The 18,281-nt window shown below is 43.3% G+C and overlaps 1 protein-coding gene across 2 annotated transcripts in view; it reads left to right on the top strand.

Moving 5' to 3' along the window:
* The first annotated feature begins 4,299 nt into the window (after positions 1–4,299).
* The window catches only part of CDCA7L (cell division cycle associated 7 like), a 150,238-nt gene continuing 136,256 nt past the window's right edge, over positions 4,300–18,281 (top strand). The window contains exon 1 of one of the 2 annotated variants that reach the window (XM_085631595.1): positions 4,300–4,834. In XM_085631595.1, the coding sequence (XP_085487721.1) occupies positions 4,811–4,834 (24 nt within the window). In that variant the 5' untranslated portion in view covers positions 4,300–4,810. Of the gene's footprint in view, positions 4,835–4,871; positions 4,976–18,281 lie in introns of those variants that run through there. The other variant, XM_085631596.1, reaches the window with a different exon arrangement.

The following is an 18,281-nucleotide window of genomic DNA, read 5'->3' as shown; positions in this document are numbered from 1 at the left end:
AAAAGTAAGAAAATGTGTTACCTGAGGTGCGGCGTCCCGGGGCTCCCTCTTCCTGCTTCAGCGGCAACTTCTTCCTCAGAAATACACATGCGCGGGCATCCGCGCATGTGCGTTTCTGAGGAAGAAGTTGCCGCTGAAGCAGGAAGAGGGAGCCCCGGGACGCCGCACCTCAGGTAAGACATTTTCTTACTTTTAAATACTTTAAGTTATTTTAAAATGAGGGCGGGCGGGAGGCGGGCTGCGCGTAGTGGGGCTACATGGAGTGTGTGAGTGTGCGTAGATTTGGCCACACTACGTAATGCTCCACGTAGCCCCACTACGCCCAGGTTTAGTTAAAATTCTTGTCTGCTAAACTAACTCATTGCGGGCTCTTACATCCACCTTGCTCCCAAGGTGGGTCAGTGTCTAAGTGACAGTGGCACTGCTACCTGGTGCACTTGACTTACTGGGACATGTGAAGACAACATACAAATGCATTGATGTTCTTGTGCATGAGTTAACTTAGACTCTGCATTTATGCATATTGGGATAATCCACATCAATTTTGCCATGTGTGTGTCTGTTCCCAATCGACACACATTATGATTTCTGATTTTGTGCATCAGATTGCTACACCTCACCAGGGGAGACATATTGATGCACAACATGTGGTGAGAATGTGATTTGGATAGTTTGTATGCTCTTCCTATGCATGCTCCATTCTGAGACAACACAGACTGATGTTTGAACAACTTTTGTGATTATTTGTGTGCAGCTGGTGCTCCCTTCATGTAGCACTACTTGCAGACGCACGATGCAGGTAAACTCGCTGCATGGTGCATGGCTGACTGTGTTTCTGCATGTCAGCTAATAGGGCACTATCACAAGTGAGAGCAGGGTGATCTGTCATTTTGTTGTACATATGGTACATGTGTTGATTTCATGATGTATGTAGCACAGCAGAAGCATATGTTCTGTGTCATGTACTGCATTGATTATTTAATTTTTTGTCTTAGTAGTTCTGCAAAATCTATATTCCAAGGGTGCCATAGTGGTTTGTGTGAGATTTTCTTGGCTACTCCGTTGTTTGGCATTCCTACATATATCTTGATTATTTTGCATTGTGTGCTTGTGTATATTGTTTGGACCTGTTTCCTGATATGTCGTATTACATTGGCTACATGTGCATTCTCACATATTTGAGCTACATGCTTGTGTACTTGAGGTGTGTGGTGTGTTCAGTTTGTACTTACCAACAAGCAGTCCATTTCCATATGTGCCATTCTAAAATCGCTGGTTGATGATCGATTGGTGAAAGATGTAGGAGTCATGCACAATCCCAGGGAACTTAGCGACAACATTGGTGAACAGGCCCGGGTGGTCCACAATTGCCTGAATGTTCATTGAGTGTGTGTGCTTCCTGTTCCTGTATATATGTTTAGTGTCTGCAGGAGGCACAAGTAGAACATGGGTGCAGTCAATTGCTCCCAACACATGTGGAAACCCAGCAATGTCACAGAAGCCTTGCTTGTTGTCAAGTTGTTCCCGTGCAGTGTTGGGGAAGGGCAAACATCCTGAACAACGACTCCGAAACAACGAGTTCCGGAGTCACGAAAGCGGAACAACGACTCAGCCTTAATCACGCACGTGCGTGGTTAAGGCTGATTCGGTCTAGTGTTCGGGCAGGGGGGAGTTCGGAGGAGCTTCGCAGTCGCAGAGGAACAGGTAAGAGGGGTTAATTTGTATGGGGTGGGGTTAGTTTATAAGGGTTTGGGTTCGTTTTTTGGGGGTATGGGTGATCGTGTTTGATTAGAAGGTGTGGGAGAGATTAGTATGAAGGGTGTAGAGTTCGATTTTAGGAGGTGGGGGTGATCGTGATTATTTTTAGGGAGGGGAGAATTAGATTTATGTGGGTAGAGTTCGTTTTTAGGGGGTGGGGGTTTGGGAATAGTTTTTATGAGGCTCTGTATGTTTATATGGTGTGCGCTCATTGGTATCACTTTACGTGTAGTTCCAACTGTGCTTCAGAACGACTATCAATCATATGAATTATTGAGTACATGAAACATATGCAATATTTTGAGTCTGAAATTTGGAAGCAAAGATCACCCCAAAACATATTTAATGTATTTGAGTGGGACTGTGAGGAACATGTTTGTTTTAGCTGCTGCCTGAATTTTATCGTGCCTTATTTAAAGTCGCTTTAGTTTAGAGCAATATTTGATTAGGATCAACATACTCAGATGTTTTATAAATATATTAATACTTGTTTATTAATTTTTTTATGGTGATTTTTATATATCGATCAATAAAATGTTGATGCTGAGTGGACAGTATTTTTTCATGCAGTTGGTCTAATGGCTGTTCAGTCACTGTGTTCTACAAGTCATGCACACTGAGGGCAGACAGGTTCCAGGCACATTGATAGGAACCATAGTACTTTTTGATGATTTTTTTGGGAGAAATTTAGAAAAAATGACTATCAATCTTTTTGACTGGGCCAGTTTTCATGGAGTTATAAGTGGTGACGACCAGTACATCAATTTCCTTATTTGGGGAAAGTTGTCGCACTAAGTAACGCACTAAACATCAATGTAAAGTGATTGGTAATAGGGTATGGGGCGAATACATTTTGAAGGGGCAGGCGGGTTTGGGAGGATCGGAGTAATAGAAGAAATGCATTTTTTTAACACGCATTCCTTTAACACGTAAAATCTTGGTAAAGGAATGCGTGGTAAAAAAAAATTGTGGTTTAGACGAGGTCGTGGTTGCGACCTTGTTGTTAGGAAAGTTGTGGTTGGGGAACTCGTTGTTCCAACATACAACCTAGGCGAAGTGTAGGTGCTGTGGCGTCAGGCTGATAATGTAATCCAAGACAATTGGGAGGAACCTGGAGAAGGCTGATTGTGAGACTCCACCCACTCTGGCAGTGGTTGGTTGGAAGGTACCAGAGGCCAACATGTGCAGCACTGCAAGTCGCTTTGTCTGCGGAGGGATGTTTATGCAGCGCTGTGATGGTGCCTGCAGCCTTGGCGCTATCTGTGTGAGTATGCCTAAGATGGAGGTCCTTTTCAGCCTGTGGTGGGCTATCACATCCTCTGGCCGGAGGTCTATCAGGGTGATACGATGGCGGCAGACTCGCTTTCATCTTTGGTGCTGCCTCTGTGGTGGTACTGGTGGCGGTAGTTGTGGTCTTCTTGGAGCTCCAAGCTGCAAGAGTAATACCTCCATGGCATTATTAGGTAAGCAAATGAGGGTCTGGGTTAGTCTCCCTAATGTACAGGCGAGTTTGCATAATTTTTTAGACCAGTTTTTTTCTGGTCTTAAAATCTAGCTGCTCCCTCGCCTTAGCTGCAGTTTCTTTTAAATATCGGTGGACCGATATATCATTGTAAATATCGCGAAGTAGGGTTAGCGGCAATATTTACATGGGGACGCCCACCTTGCATCTCATTTTCGTAAAATCCTTCTAAAAGAAGTGACGATCCTAAAAATGCACGTTTAAGCTGGAAAACTGGCGCTAACTGGGGTCAGCGGCAAATTGTAAATACGGTAATAAAAAAAAGCTTCCATAGCGTCAAAAAATTGACCCTACGGAGGCGTTAACTCCTTGTATATATGCCCCTTAGTTTCAGAGTATGCACAAGCGATTGCAGAATGTTACATATTTGTTTTCCAAGAACGTACTGTAAATGGGTACGCTCTAGCGAACGGTAGATTTAAAATCTGATTAGTAATTTTAAAATAACTCAGATTTTACTACCTCCTAAAACAACCCTCGGTGCAAGTTACGTCAATGACTTTCAGTTTTTATAGGATGATCTCTCTGGTGTTTCCAACGTTTGAAAGTATGGCAACCAATATAAAAAGTACAGTGCTGGAGCATTTAAGTATCCTATGTCCATCCACGTTTAGGTAATTCAAAGTAGTTTTTCACTTGCATTTTGAACTTGTATTGCTGATTATATAATGGGGTAAATATGACTACAAGTCCCTGAATGCATTGCAAATACTGGCCCGAGGGAACGAGAGATGCAGTTGTTTTTTTTTTGCTTGCATATTTATATAGCGCGAATTCGACCCGAAGGTATTGGAGATGTTTACACGAGCACCGTATTTACATTACACATTCAGGCACAGGGAGATTAAGTGATTTGCCCACAATCACAGGATGTGGGCACCGTATTTACATTAGACATTCAGGCACAGGGAGATTAAGTGATTTGAACACAATCACAGGATGCGGGCGCGACCCCGAGGCTCGAACCCTGGTTTCCAGCACCAAAGTCAGCAGTCTAGCCGACGGGACACATCCCCTTCGAATCAGATTGACAGTGGAGTGAGTCGAGGCGAAATCTGTATACGAGGGAGGCACGTGGATGGACAAGTCTTAAACGTTGGTCCCGGACCCCCGGTGAACAATACAAACACACCAGGATACGGAAATCCTACCACGCTTTCCAGTTAGAGAAAACATTATCTCCCGCGCTACAACTTATTTGGAATAGACCATTACTTCTCAGGGGGGTGGACGATTCTTTTTTTCAGTATTTGCGCGATTTCCTGGACTTCAAACGTGTTCATTTGAAGCTACGAATTTGCTACAGTATATTTTATTGTTAGCTTGCGCTGCACGTACCCTGCTAAACTATGCTAGAGTAATAGATGCAATATTTTAGTACTTACCCCCCGTTTCACTTAGGAAATTAGTTGAGCAGCTCCTGTTCGGTCTTTCACTGCAGTGGCTCATCACAGTCTGTCGCTGCTCCTTTCATTCATTCACTGTTGCTGCTTCGGATATTGTGAATCAGTGTAGCTCTCTGCTGTGGATATGGAGGTGCCCAAGAATGCCCAGGTGAGGTCATGCCCCTTGCAGGGGCTCAGCTGCTGGCTTCGTCCTTTTGACTGCGTATCGGCGAGGTGCAGGGACACTCATTTTGTTCGCGAGAAATGGGTTGCAACTCGAAGCATGGCATAAACCTATGAGTTTAAAGGGGTAAGGAAAGATGCAACAAAAGTGAGATAGATGCTCGCAGCATGGTGTGCATATTGTTGTATATGACTGCCCCGACTTTGTAGGCATTTTAGGCTCCCATCCCTAACCTTTCTGTATTTATTGTCATTTTAATACGCACAAGCGTTTTTGACGAGTGGGGCGAAACTTAACTTAAATATGCCCTCTGACAAAAATGTTCACCATATTTTCGATTTGTAATGCAGTGATTCGCTTAGTTGCACTCCGCTCTGATTTGGATGGGAGGTAAACGGGAGAAGATGGGGTTTCCCGCCACTCCCCTTAGGAAGTGTTGAAGGTGAACTCGCCGAGCACGTGTGCTGCAGAGAGCGCTCCGGTGGCTGATTTTTTTCACCGTTGCACTCGGGCGGTTCGAAGACCGATTTTTGGAAAGCTAGTCAGTTGGGAGTTTTGGTGACACTGGGAGGCGTAGATTACCATAATTTGAGAAGAACTGACATTAAGAGGGTAACACATGCATTTGAACCAACAGTGATTTTATGCTGTCGGTGACAAAGCCAACAAGTCTAGCCTTTGCGAGCACCCATTTTTATGGTCTGGCTAGACTGTCGCCAGACAATTATGTGAGCATTGCTAGATAGGGAGGGGCGTTTGCTTCGCCCTCATGTTGAGAGTTAGCAGTATTTGGCATGTGTGTGCCACAAAAAAGTGCTTGCCCTTCAAACCACTGTGATCATTTTATGTATCCAATATGCCCGAGGTTGCATTTTTAGGGGCACACATATGACGTTGTAATGCTGTTGAAGTGTCTCAGATCACTAGATATTTTATGTTGGTTTTCTTTGGCAGCACACAGATGGCAGGAGGCACTCATTAATGTACAACGATTTTTAGCTCTGGCTTGGCTGTGCAACTACCACATGACCTTTTAACCTACACCAGTATTATTCTACAGTTCTTACCTTCCACACAAATATTTATACCATGCTATTTACTTGTAATATGTCATATTACCAGAAAATATTTGTTTAAAGCCATACCTGTTGGCATAGCCAGTGCTTGTTTATTTTTTCAACTCTATGCAATATGCAGACGGTACATTGAACACAAATTGAAAACAATATGAATAATATAACAGTAAAAGAGTGGCCTAACATTCCAGTCCACACGCGAACCAGTAAAATACTGACACTCCCAGTACAAGATAGCAATTGGATGAAATATGCTGACCTATTGCCCCTTCTTGTATACTGTGCACAGAGACAACATGTAAACCACGCTAAACTAGACTATTGAGAGAGAAACACATTTTTTTTAATTCTGAAGTAAGATGGAAATAAACATTTTAATTGAATCAAAACCAGTCATAATACCTTATGTGGTGATGTGCATATGATAAATATTAGCTGGAACCTGATTTCTGCGCAATATCGTTTATATGCTATGCAGTTTTATTAGCAAAATTTCAGGTTAGTGATAAAGTTTGTGGCCATTTCAATGGAAAATGTCTGTCTGTATATGACTGTGTGCTCCCACATCATACTTTAGTAATATATATATTAAAAGTGTGAATTTTTAAATATGAACGGAGAAACGATGCCTGCCCCCGTTTTGATGACCATGCTGTTAGCCAACATAAGAGGTAAGTCAGGAGTCGTGTACTATAAATGAGGACTAGATTTTTATTATACATGGAGCAAAAGTTTAGTCTATTAAATTAAATAAGAGTTTATGGAGAAATGCTGCACCTCTATATTTGAAGGTGCTCTTATGTGATAACGAAGACAGACTTTGGCAAAGCCAATAGGTTTCACCTATGCAAGATCTATAGGCTGCGCATTGATTTTTTTTTAGAGTGGGCTGCTGTGCAACAATGCTTAAAGAAAAAAACAAAGCAATATGACCTGTGTTATTTTTTTTTATTTTATTTTAAAAAAAAACCCTTAAGCCATGTCTCACAGCACCACTGCTCTAAGCACTCTTAACAGTTAAGATTTTATGTTGCACTACAAAACTCTTTTCTTTCACCATTGACATAGCCACCAACAATGCCTCAAACATAACTGTGACATAAACATGTTTCTTATGTAATTTAGGTGCTGTCAATAAGCATGTACAAGGAATCTGCATTGTACTCGTTGAGAGTATGTTTCCGTCTTAAAAAAACTAAATGAAACGTTTGAGCAAAAATCACAATTCAATGCTATCCCTCCGTTTCTAATTAACTGCAATTCTGTTAGAGCCTTTGTCACATTTAAACCCTCTGCGGAATTGCTAGTTACAGTTTAAAAACAACGTAAAAGTTGTAGAGTATACACATGGAGAGAAACTTTTTCTCGAATATCAAACTACTTCAGCGTTATGCTGCTTTATTTTCAGTCTCCCTTTTCCTTCCAGTTCACACTAGCTATATCCTTTTCCCTCCAAAATGAAAACTGTTGTGCTCCAGGCCCCGATCCGCCTTATCGTACTAACGTTTGCACGGGTATGTATATATACACACAGACTCCCACAAGCAGCTGTTAAAGTCGTTGCTATGCATGTATCAAGATCACTTCAAGCTGTGATGCACCGCAAATGCAACAAGCATTGGCATAGCCAATAGGTCTCACCTTTGGGACCTTATAAGTGTTTAGCCATGCAACAGTTGCATAACTAAACACTTATAAGGTCCCAAAAGCGAGACCTATTGGCTATGCCAATGCTTGTTTTAACTGCTGCAATCTATTCAAGCCTCACGGAGAACATCAAAGTGGCCGCTCTGCCGCGAAAATGAAAGTAATCGCGGTAAAGCGCGACGCCCGCACACATGCACTGTAGCTCTAGGCTGGCCTGGTAGCACTTTTTGGAGCCCTCACAAAATGTCTCGCCAGACCAGCGCATGTGCTGGGTCAGGCGAGACCTAAAAAGCAGATATTTACTGGGGAAATGTTAACATTTTAAAGAACTGCGCCGGTATACCAGAGTGGTAGGATGGCATCACCGTTTCCAAGGGAACAAGTAGCAGCACTTTGGGGTATGTCGAGGTACGTGGTTATCAAAAGCCACATTCCGCCGCCTGCCCAGTCTGACTTGAACAGGTGTACAGTCCTGCCAAGTACCACGCTTCAAGGGTTAGACTAACGAATTTCAGTGTGGTGCTCCGCATCACCACACCGAAATGCATTGTTAGCCTGGTAGTATGCCCAATATCTACTACCGAGACTGTCAGTCGTGTTGTTTGATACATTATAGCCGTGGCGTCACAGGGAATGTCAGGTTCTTCCTTCTGCTACACTAGTAGCGCCAGGGGAGTGTGAAGGCCAGCAGCTCTGGTTTGAGGGTGGCGACAGACACCAGGAGCAATCATCATGCAACTCTTGGATCTGCTCGCAGCTGCCTGCTGCCGTGGTGAGTGACAAGTGCTCACACCGGCCGGGCCACCCGCGCTTTGGGGCTTACTACTGCAGAGGTGTGGAATTCCTTTTAGCCTGACTTCCAGGACATATTATTTGGGATCAAGGGCAACACGTTTTCATGTGTATTTTGTCCTTTGGACAAGTATGCCCAAACCCATGCGGCACAAACCCTTTGGCTGCCAGTTTGCAGTACCACATTATGGATCAGGGAAGGGCACTGTCTGCAGTTAAGTAATATTTTTGCCCATATGTTAATGCTGTTCAAACTTGTATTTATGGTTCATTAATTGAAAGCCTTTAATATTAGAATGAGCGCTCTAAATACATGTTGTAAGCTCTGACTGCACTACTGACAGTGGTTCCAGTATAAAAATGTGTACACATGTTTTCAAAGCTGAGCAAAATGAGGCTATGTATAACGCTTCCTGAATTCTCTCTGATTTGATGCAAATATGTGCAGAAGCTTGAAAGCAAGATTGATGATTCTTTGCTTTAAAAAAAAGTTCATAAAAAATGAAAGCGGGGAAAAAAAGGTTCTGCTAAACTACTGTAAAATTTCAGGTACCATTTTTTGCAGCATCATTTAGTAACTTGCTAGTATTTCCCAAACATATTCCTAATGGAAAATCACTGTAATCAGTTTCAATAAGATTATGGGAAACAAAAATAAATAAGCAATGGCAAAGCCACTAGGTCTGAAATTGGTGGTCAGCTTTTTAGTTTTGTCAATGTGACTTGTTTTGGCATGGGTTTTGTAAAACTTTATTGGTGTGGGAGCTGTCGGGTCCTCACCATTATAACAAACATTGGCAAAAGCAAAAATTGTTTTTTGGTCTCAAAAAGCACACACTGCCACAGTAGTTACAGGCACTGAACAAAGCTACTTTGTGTGCCAATATGCTCCTTGTGAAAGAGAAGAAAGCTGTCACTCACAGTGAAGCCAGCTGATACAGAGAGAGAGAGAGACAGAATTTTAATAAACACCAAAGGTCATGGTCAAAGGCATACCAATTTAGGGGCCCAATTAATAAAGAAAGTCTCAGAAGAGCCCCCATGGTATATATCCTTTCATTAAGTGCAGCTATACTGCTTTCCTGAATTCCCAAGAAAAAGTAGGACAAGAAATAGTTCCCTCCAACCACTTTTTTCCCCAACTCTGGAAGAAGGTTTACGTCTGCCATTGTCAGGAATACATTTCCAACGTTTCTCAGTATGGGAAAAGATTTGAGAAGAGTTGTTGAAACCCTTAAAACATTCAAGATGATAGTTTTGCTCAGACTCCAAAGGGCATTCTAACCCTGGAAATATTGCTTGCCACTACCATCAGCCCCAGTGTGGGGGATTGCAAGTATTCAAACACTACTATGGTATGAGCCCTGGCATAATCGGAGAGGGTATATCAGAGCTCTTATATAATGAGATTGCTGACATAATTTGTCGCTGCACTACATGGCACCATATGGGCAAGTGGATTTTGTTACAGGACAAGTAGATTTATGAAGCAACCTGCCCCATGGACCAGTAGGTATTTTAATAAATTCCACACCCCTGCCTCACACTGCTTTTCATCCCGCATCTCCTTCACTCCGCACTGCCTTTACCTTACGCCACTTTTCATCCCGCTCCGCCTTGAGCCGCTGTTTCATCGAGCACCAACCTCACCCCGCACCACCTTCATCCTGCTCTACCTTCACCTCACACTGCCTTTTACCCTGCACCGTTTTCACCCCCATCGCCTTCATCCCTCACTGCTTCATCCCGCACTGCCTTCGCCCTGCACTGTTTAGTCCTGCACCGCTTTTACCCAGCACCACCTTCACTCCGCACCACCTTCACTCTGCACCGCCTTCACCCCGCACCGTCTTTCACCCTGCACCGTCTTTCACCCCGCACCGTCTTTCACCCCGCACCGTCTTTCACCCCGCACCGTCTTCACCTCACCCCGCACCGTCTTCACCTCACCCCGCACCGTCTTCACCTCACCCCGCACCGTCTTTCACCCCGCACCGTCTTTCACCCCGCACCGTCTTTCACCCCGCACCGTCTTTCACCCCGCACCGCCATCACCTCGCACCGCCATCACCCTGCATCTTTTCATCCTCTTAATCCTTAGTTATTCTACTAAAATATGCCTTTGAACCCTAGTGCTGTATACAGGATGTTGGGATATTTTTGCTGTCAAACGTGTGTGCTTATGAGCACTTTGAGTTCCATAAATATCAAAATAACATTGTAACCTTCAAACTAAAAAAAGCACCCAAAGCCCCACTGCCCTCGTTCTTTGCCAAGCGTGGGAGAAAAGAGACGGACACAGGTGGTCCGCAGAGGATGGCAGGCGCGGAGCAATGGAAAGGTTGATGAATAACACACACCCCCACAGTGAAAGGCACAGAGGCCCCACTCACAACAAGTAAACATTTAAACAAAGCCTGGACGCAGACTGATGTATATCTCAAATTCTTAAAGGTTGCATAGAGTACCCCGGGAAATGGTGGCAGTGAAGGTTCGTGACTTCCCACAAAGAAAGAGCGAAATTCAGCCTGGTGCATAATTACAAACGCAACAAGCATTGACATAGCCAATAGGTCTCGCCTTTGCAGTGGTCGAACTGGGCGGGAACGGCAGGGCACGGCGCGCCCCTACTTCTTTAATTCTATAGCTTCCGTTCCCCCTACTTTTTTATTTTGAACATGCGTCCCGGGACATTAGAAATATCCAAGGCCTGCAGAGAAGGTTTGCATTAGTGGCTGTCCGGGGCCGGGCGGGGAGCAGAGAAGGAAAAAGTCTCCGTCTCTTCCTTCCTGCCCAGACGAGACAAGAAAGGTGTCCGCTTCTGCTCTGCCGCTGGCAGCTCACCCCCCCCACCTTCCCTCTTTCTTACACTTACTCCCTCTCTGTCTGTCTAGCTCCTCCTCACTTACCCAAAACCGTCACTCAAGAAATGGTTCTCACCTTCTCTTTCTTCATGTCGCTCATTTTGTTCCCCTGTAAAATGGATGCAAAAAAGAAAACCACTTTTGCTGGAAATGCCGTTTTGACATTTTTTCCATTCCAAAGTACAGCCACGGAAATAAAAGGTTCAAAATATGAAAAATCAATAACTAAATAAAGCAAGACGAGGTGTTCTTAAAGTGGCCAGATCGGTTTTATTCAAACCCCAAAAACATTAGTGTCACTTTACTGAGTTTGCCAGTGAAGCGCTGTTTTTCCCCAGTGGGGAATTGCGCCAAACCTGGAGGTACAGCAGTACCTGGTTGATGGGTGGATTGGAAAACAAAATGTGTAAGGCTGCTTTGTGTTCACAAATGTGGTCTTTTTAAACATACTGCTTACGTTTTGTAACATTGAAATGGGTCCTTTCTGGGCCCTGTAGTTTTACGGCAGAAGCACTCGCTGATTTCTGAATAGTGAGTGTAAAAGTGTTAAGTTCACCATGTTGTTTCTGCTTACATTTCACATGCTTTATTTAATCTTTCATTCCCTAGGAGTGTTTGCTTTTTCCAGGATGTTGTTACTTTTTCCTTTCGGCAGCATATTGCTCTTGCCTAGTGCGTAATTTGAATTGAGTCGCATCCACTTGTTTATAGCAGGTCAAATTGGATTGTAGTTGAAGGCAGTGTGAATTTCTCTCAGTGGGGCAGTATGGTGTTCAGTGAGGGAGCGGATGTAGCACTGGGGGCAGAGATACCGAATTTAGAACTGGGGGAACCAGGTTCAGCCTTCTTGAGTAGTCCCCCAGACCACTCTCCTGAGGGAGCACATTTCCATGCTAGACCTTAGAAGGCCCTGCAAATCCGGAAAAGCCCTGGGGGCAAATTAACAAGCCAGGCGATAAAATCCTTCACATCTAACATGGGCTTCAATTGAAATTCCATAGAGCATATTATCAAGCCCATTATCGCCGTTTTAGCTGCAGTTTTCTGCCGCTAAAGCGGCGATAATTTTATCGCTTGGCTTGATAATATGCCCCTTGATGTCATAACCCCAGCAGGTGGACCCTAGCAGTGGCAAGTGTGGGTTCACCTTGAAGGCTTGCCCACCACAATCCATACTGAAGTTCACCTCCAGTCTTGCAGGCAGGCCTACAAAGTAGCAGACCCTAGAACAACAGTGACTCTGTCACTGAGGTCACAGGACCCCTCAGAAGAGCTGGCTCTAGGGCGGTGCGACCGGTGTGACCGCAACGGGTGCTGACTTTGAGTGGGGACGTTGTATATTATGGTTTTAAAAGCACTTGCTGCCTCCTTCCTGACCTACAGCAATTTTCGTCAATAATAAAAATGACATGATAATTCCGGTGAATAAAAGTCTTCCTTGAGCGAGTTCGGAGTTTTGTTTAGTGGAAGTTTTGACTCATGGAAAGATAGCGCAGAGGTTTTTTAAATTAATTTATTTCAATTTCAGATTAAAAAAGAACACGTACAGATGGTTATGCTGTAGCAATTGATGACACATTAACAGTTCGTACCCTCGGGGTGGCAGGAGATATTGACAATGAATTGGATGACAATCGTAGACAGAAACACTTGATAGTATACAATGTGGCAGTAGAGGATTACAGTACATTAATGACATGAGCAATCGGACATCAGTGATAGTCAACAGGTATGCAGCGAGCAGGCTATAATCCAACAAGGAGCTACAGAGGGGTAATGAATGCCAGGCCACCATCCACTCACATTATAATCCAACAACAAAGATCTGGCAGTAAGCGGCACTTTTCATCAGTTCTTAATATAAATACTTAGGATCACTCATAGGGTAATGTATGTATCTATTTCCCCTAAATCAGTTATTCTTTTCATGAACTCTGAAATAATCCCCTGTGCCTTACAAATTAATATGTAATAAATCCCACAACGTGAAGGAAAATCAGCCAAGAATTGAGTCACTCAACCAGCACCCATCAATTTCGGGAAGTGTTGTATCACAGAGATTGTGATGTGCCAGAAAAAAGTGTGGAGGAATGAGAAAGTATCTCGCGTGCGCACCACCAGAGGAGCTGGCAGGTACTCACCAGCTTGCCCACAAACTTATCATTGATAACTTTCTCATTAAAAGAAAATTGTGTCCAGTGTAAGAGAAGTGTGAACATTTTTGAAAACCACAAAGAAAGAAGAGACAAGTATAGTCTCAAGTAAAATTGGGTTCAACTCACGTATATACTTTCAACGTCTTTATTTCACTACGTGAATTATCCCAAGATTAAAAACACAGCATGTTGTTAACCACATCAAGGATGGCCAACATGTTTCATTGCCTATTTCAAAGGTAACAGCAAATTCATCATTTTCTTGAGACTATACTTGTCTCTTCTTTCTTTGGGGTTTTGCTTATTTTTTCAAAAATGTTCTCACTTCTCTTGCACTGGACACCATTTTCTTTTCATGAGAAAGTTATCAATGATGATAAGTACGTGAGCAAGCTGGTGAGTACCTGCCAGCAGCTCCTCTGGTAGTGCGCACGTGAGCTACTTTCTCATTCCTCCACACTTATTTCTGGCACATCACAATCTCTGTGATATAACACTTCTCGAAATTGATGGGTGCTGGCTGAGTGACTCATTTCTTGGCTGGTTTTTCTTCACGTTGTGGGGTTTATTAAATATTAATTTGTAAGGCACAGGGGATTTTTTCAGAGTTCATGAAAAGAATTACTGATTTAGGGGAAATGGATACATACATTACCCTATGAGCGATCCTACGTATTTATATTAAGAACTGATGAAAAGTGCTGCTTACTGCCAGGTCTTTGTTCTTGGATTATGCAGTGAGCAGGCCCCAAATATCACGAGGTTTGGAAGTACTAGGCAATTCCTCAGCATAGATAGAGCAGAGGGTTAATGTGCCTGCTGCTAAGAACATGTACCATGCCCATCACAAAGTGCACATATTGTAAATAGGTCAGTGGGTTAGTGCTTTTGTCAGTAAGATCCTTTTGCTTCTTGCAGTTTATAAGTTAAAATCCTAACAAAGAACAGTGAGCTATTAACTTTCACCTTAGAGCTGCATACAAACTGCAAGTTATAAACTAGAGCTTTATGGGATTTTTCCCTAAGCCTTGTATTATCCTGATGTTGCAAAAAGTGTTCATTTGGATAGAAATCAATAATGATTATTAAAGTGACCTCCAATCATGGTATTAAGTTTTAAATTCTGAGTTTGTTTCTCCAGATCATATACTGCCTACTAATATGATTGTCAAGTGACTCCTACACCTTGTAGTCCTTTGTCTTATGTAACATTTCCCATACAGTGATTTACACACATAAAATTGATTGTCTCTGTGTATATTGTTGACCACAGAAAATCCATGGCTCGGAATCAAATGGCTTGTGCTTCCACTTTTAAGCATATTTGGGACTTTCTGTGATTAGAAACATTCCCACTTTGCGAATTTATTTTAATGTCAATAACTCGTATTAATCGTTAAATAATCGTGTATCCATTGGTTGAATTGCATAGCATAATAAGCTGTAACTGGTCAGTGAAATGCCAAACAAATACTAAAGATTGGGATGTTTTGCCAATCCTGGCCACACCTCTAACTCCGCCCACTGACCCAATCCTCAGGTTATTCCCGCCTTCTGATTCTCCGCCCACAGTTTCCCTACTTTTTTTCCCCCACTTTGACTTCTGCGCCTTTGGGACCTTATAAGTGTTTAGTTATCCAGCACAATATCCTTGGTGCACCAACATCAACTGTTGCATGGCTAAACGCTTACAAGGTCCCAAAGGCGAGACCTATTGGCTATGCCAATACTTGTTCCTGGTGCTTCAAAGTCCAACTGGGTCCCATGACGTCTAATTCTCTCCTGCCCATTATATGATTAAATGGCCCACTATCCATATTATCATAAACTCCTGCAGCGATCGTGGATCTGAACCTAAAATTAAAAACTGCAAGAAAATTCGAATAAAAACAGCCTATTCATAATCGCTGTTCCTTTTCCGCACATGTCTCCTGAAGCGATCAGGAGACCTCCTCCCCTTCTGCATTATCCTATTTTTGGACCAACCCCGCCGGCTTGCCTCTGTAGCTGCACCTCTTCTATAGGAACGCGTCCCATATGCTGCTGCTGGTAACGCTGCACTAACGAATTCCGCAGTACTGCTAATAGCTGAAAAGCTTTCGCATCAAGCCCGCCCCCACGGCAAAACACTAGGCCTGGGCAAAAATTTCGTTCCGTTCGCGGAAATTGCGATAATTTGACATTTTTGCGTTCCGCGGAGAGCGCGAAAATGTCAAAAATTCCGGTTTCCGCAGCTTGGCGATAATTTGTTTCTTGCTCGCGCTGTAAAATGATACATTCTCGCGCGCGCGCGATCGCCTTACCTGAATCCCTGCGTTCGCCGACAAGTTTTCTTGATCCGGTCGCGTTCTCCATGAGATGTTGTATTGTTTTTAGCCATTTGCGCTGTCTCGCGACAGTTCGCGCCCGCAGTGACGTCATGCGTCGCGCGATCACGTCTTTCTTCTCGCGATCATGCACCGCGAGAACAACTCAAAACAAGATGGCCGCGCCCGCAAGCAACCACATGGGTAAGTTGGTGACCCGCAACCATGCAGAAAATCTCGCGAACATGCCGGAAAAAAACTTCCGCATCTTTGCGATATTTCTGCTTGTTTGCGATAATTTTAAACATTCTCGCGATAATTTGCGAAGGTTAATTCCGCAAATTCCGCCCACCCCTACAAAACACCCTCCCGGCAACACCCCTCCTTTGTAGCTGATATCTGACTCTGTATTCTGAGTAAAACCAACCAGACTAAAGGCCAATGTCCTCCACCCCTCCCTCCCTCGACCTATCTCCTAGTACATTACCTACTCCCTAGCTCGCTGGCCGTGGCTATGTAGCCCAAAAGTAATTTACAAACACCCAGTGGCTCACATTGTCACTTATAACTATAAGAGGCTACATAAGTGCTAATCCAGTTTTAGTACGGATGGACATGATATGGAATAATTTCAGAAAGGCCCTACGAGCGAATCTCTATCCCATACTGCCTCACCTGTGCACAACTGCACCTCGGTGCTCATCACATGACGTAAGCTTAAAACTAAGACAACACTCTCCCACGCATACACCTTACACCGTGCAGCATGCTACCTGTGGGCAAGCACTTCAGCACCCACCTAGGGGTAGGAAGTGGTATATAAATGCTACAGTAACACAGTACTATATTTTATATACTCAAAAAAGCCTTTGTAATTAGCCCTTGGAGTGTGTGAAATTGAAACGTTTCAGTGGAATTTATAGTATTGTTAAAAAATAAAACAAAATGAGAATTCTGTTGGTTACCAGTTTTGCCAGAATGTGTAAGAATGACGTGGTTACACTGTGGATCTGCATGCATCGTCCGGTTTGCCCATGAATGCATTTTACTTAAAACAATTCAAGGAGTACTGTGTAAAACCTGTTCACTCCAGTGCTACTACAGAATGATGCGGTAATGCTTTATCTGCCGTATATTCGGCAATTACCTTATCTGTGGGCCGATTACTACTGTTCTGTTTACGCTAAATTAGCATGACTGAACAGTAGTCCCCAATGAGTTCGTATTTATGCCTCTACGACCAACAAATTCCAAACTCTTTAAGTATACACAAACAAAATAGGTTTATTAATTTATTCTGCCAAAATATGCCCTGCAATAGCTGAGATTCTGGATTTTCAGCAGTAAAACCAGATTCTGGACGTCAGACGCTCTTTTTCTGTACATAGATTATTACTGAAGTCGAACCAGATTACGGCTTGCAGAAAAGGTGCGCAGTTCCACAGCTGGAGCTAGCCTGATTAACCTCGAAGGGGAACGCATGCCAGCAAAATCCGTGATCACTCTTTGTGTAATGGCCTCCTCCTCTGCAGTCTTTCTCCGTAGTGCGATTTTCTTCGTAGCGCAATGCGAGAAAGGTTAAATCGGAGCACCGCAGTGTAACATTTTAATAACTTAATGGGGGAATATATGCGAGGAACTGTGAGGCTCATTACAATGAATAATATTTGCTTTCAGTAGCTACTGCATTAGCTCTTGTCCCACAGGGCTGAAACTGTTGTGATTACCACATGCCCAACGTGTTCCCTCTCCGATTTCCATGACTAGTGCACCTGCGCCTGAGGAGTCCCCCTCATGGGGCAGCAATTACTGATTAAGAACAAGGGCAAAACCTACTCTCCCCCCTACATTCCAGGGCACTGACGGGCTCCCATTAAAGCAACTTATTTTTGTAAATTGAATAGATGACTTCTCGGTTTTCACCAGTTTTTGGCTTGCGCTGCAGGAGCCTTAAGAAGCTCATTAAGTTGTTCAGAAGTTCCCTCAGACTAAATTGCCCATTCTTGCAACAGTTTAAATGGATGGATTCATGCGGGGTTTCCGTAGGACACCAAAGCGGTGGACTGTGGGCATCCAGACGGGTAAGAACCGCTCTACCTCTCCGCTGTTATTTGCTGGAACTAAGGCACCAGCAGATAAAAAGGTGCACTGTACTATTCTCGAGTTTTATTTTATTCGGTGATTCGCACAAACATTAGTAGTGATTTGGGGCCAGATGTACAAAGCTTTTTTTCTCCATTTGTGATTGCAAGAGCCCCATATTTTTATATACAAATAACCAATTTGCGAATCTGGAACCCATTACCCAATCACAAATTGGTTTTGAGATTTGGTATTAGGAAGGGGCGCTTTTAGGGCATTGTGAATGTTGGTGAAAACATTTTTTAAAAGCAGGCAGCTGTCCCGCAGCCTACTCTTAAGTATTTGCAATGCAATAGGTCTTGCATTTGCAAGAGTTTAAGCTATTGGCATTGTAAATGACAATGTCTTTTATTTATCTGTTTTGCTAATTAAAACTTAAATAAAAGGAATTTCCATTTACAATGCCAATAACTCAAACTCTTGTAAATGCCACACCTATTCAAAGAAGC

This window comes from Triturus cristatus, chromosome 10, assembly GCF_964204655.1.
Source record: "Triturus cristatus chromosome 10, aTriCri1.1, whole genome shotgun sequence".
NCBI classification, from domain to species: Eukaryota; Metazoa; Chordata; class Amphibia; order Caudata; family Salamandridae; genus Triturus; species Triturus cristatus.
This window is presented reverse-complemented; position numbering and strand designations above follow the sequence as displayed.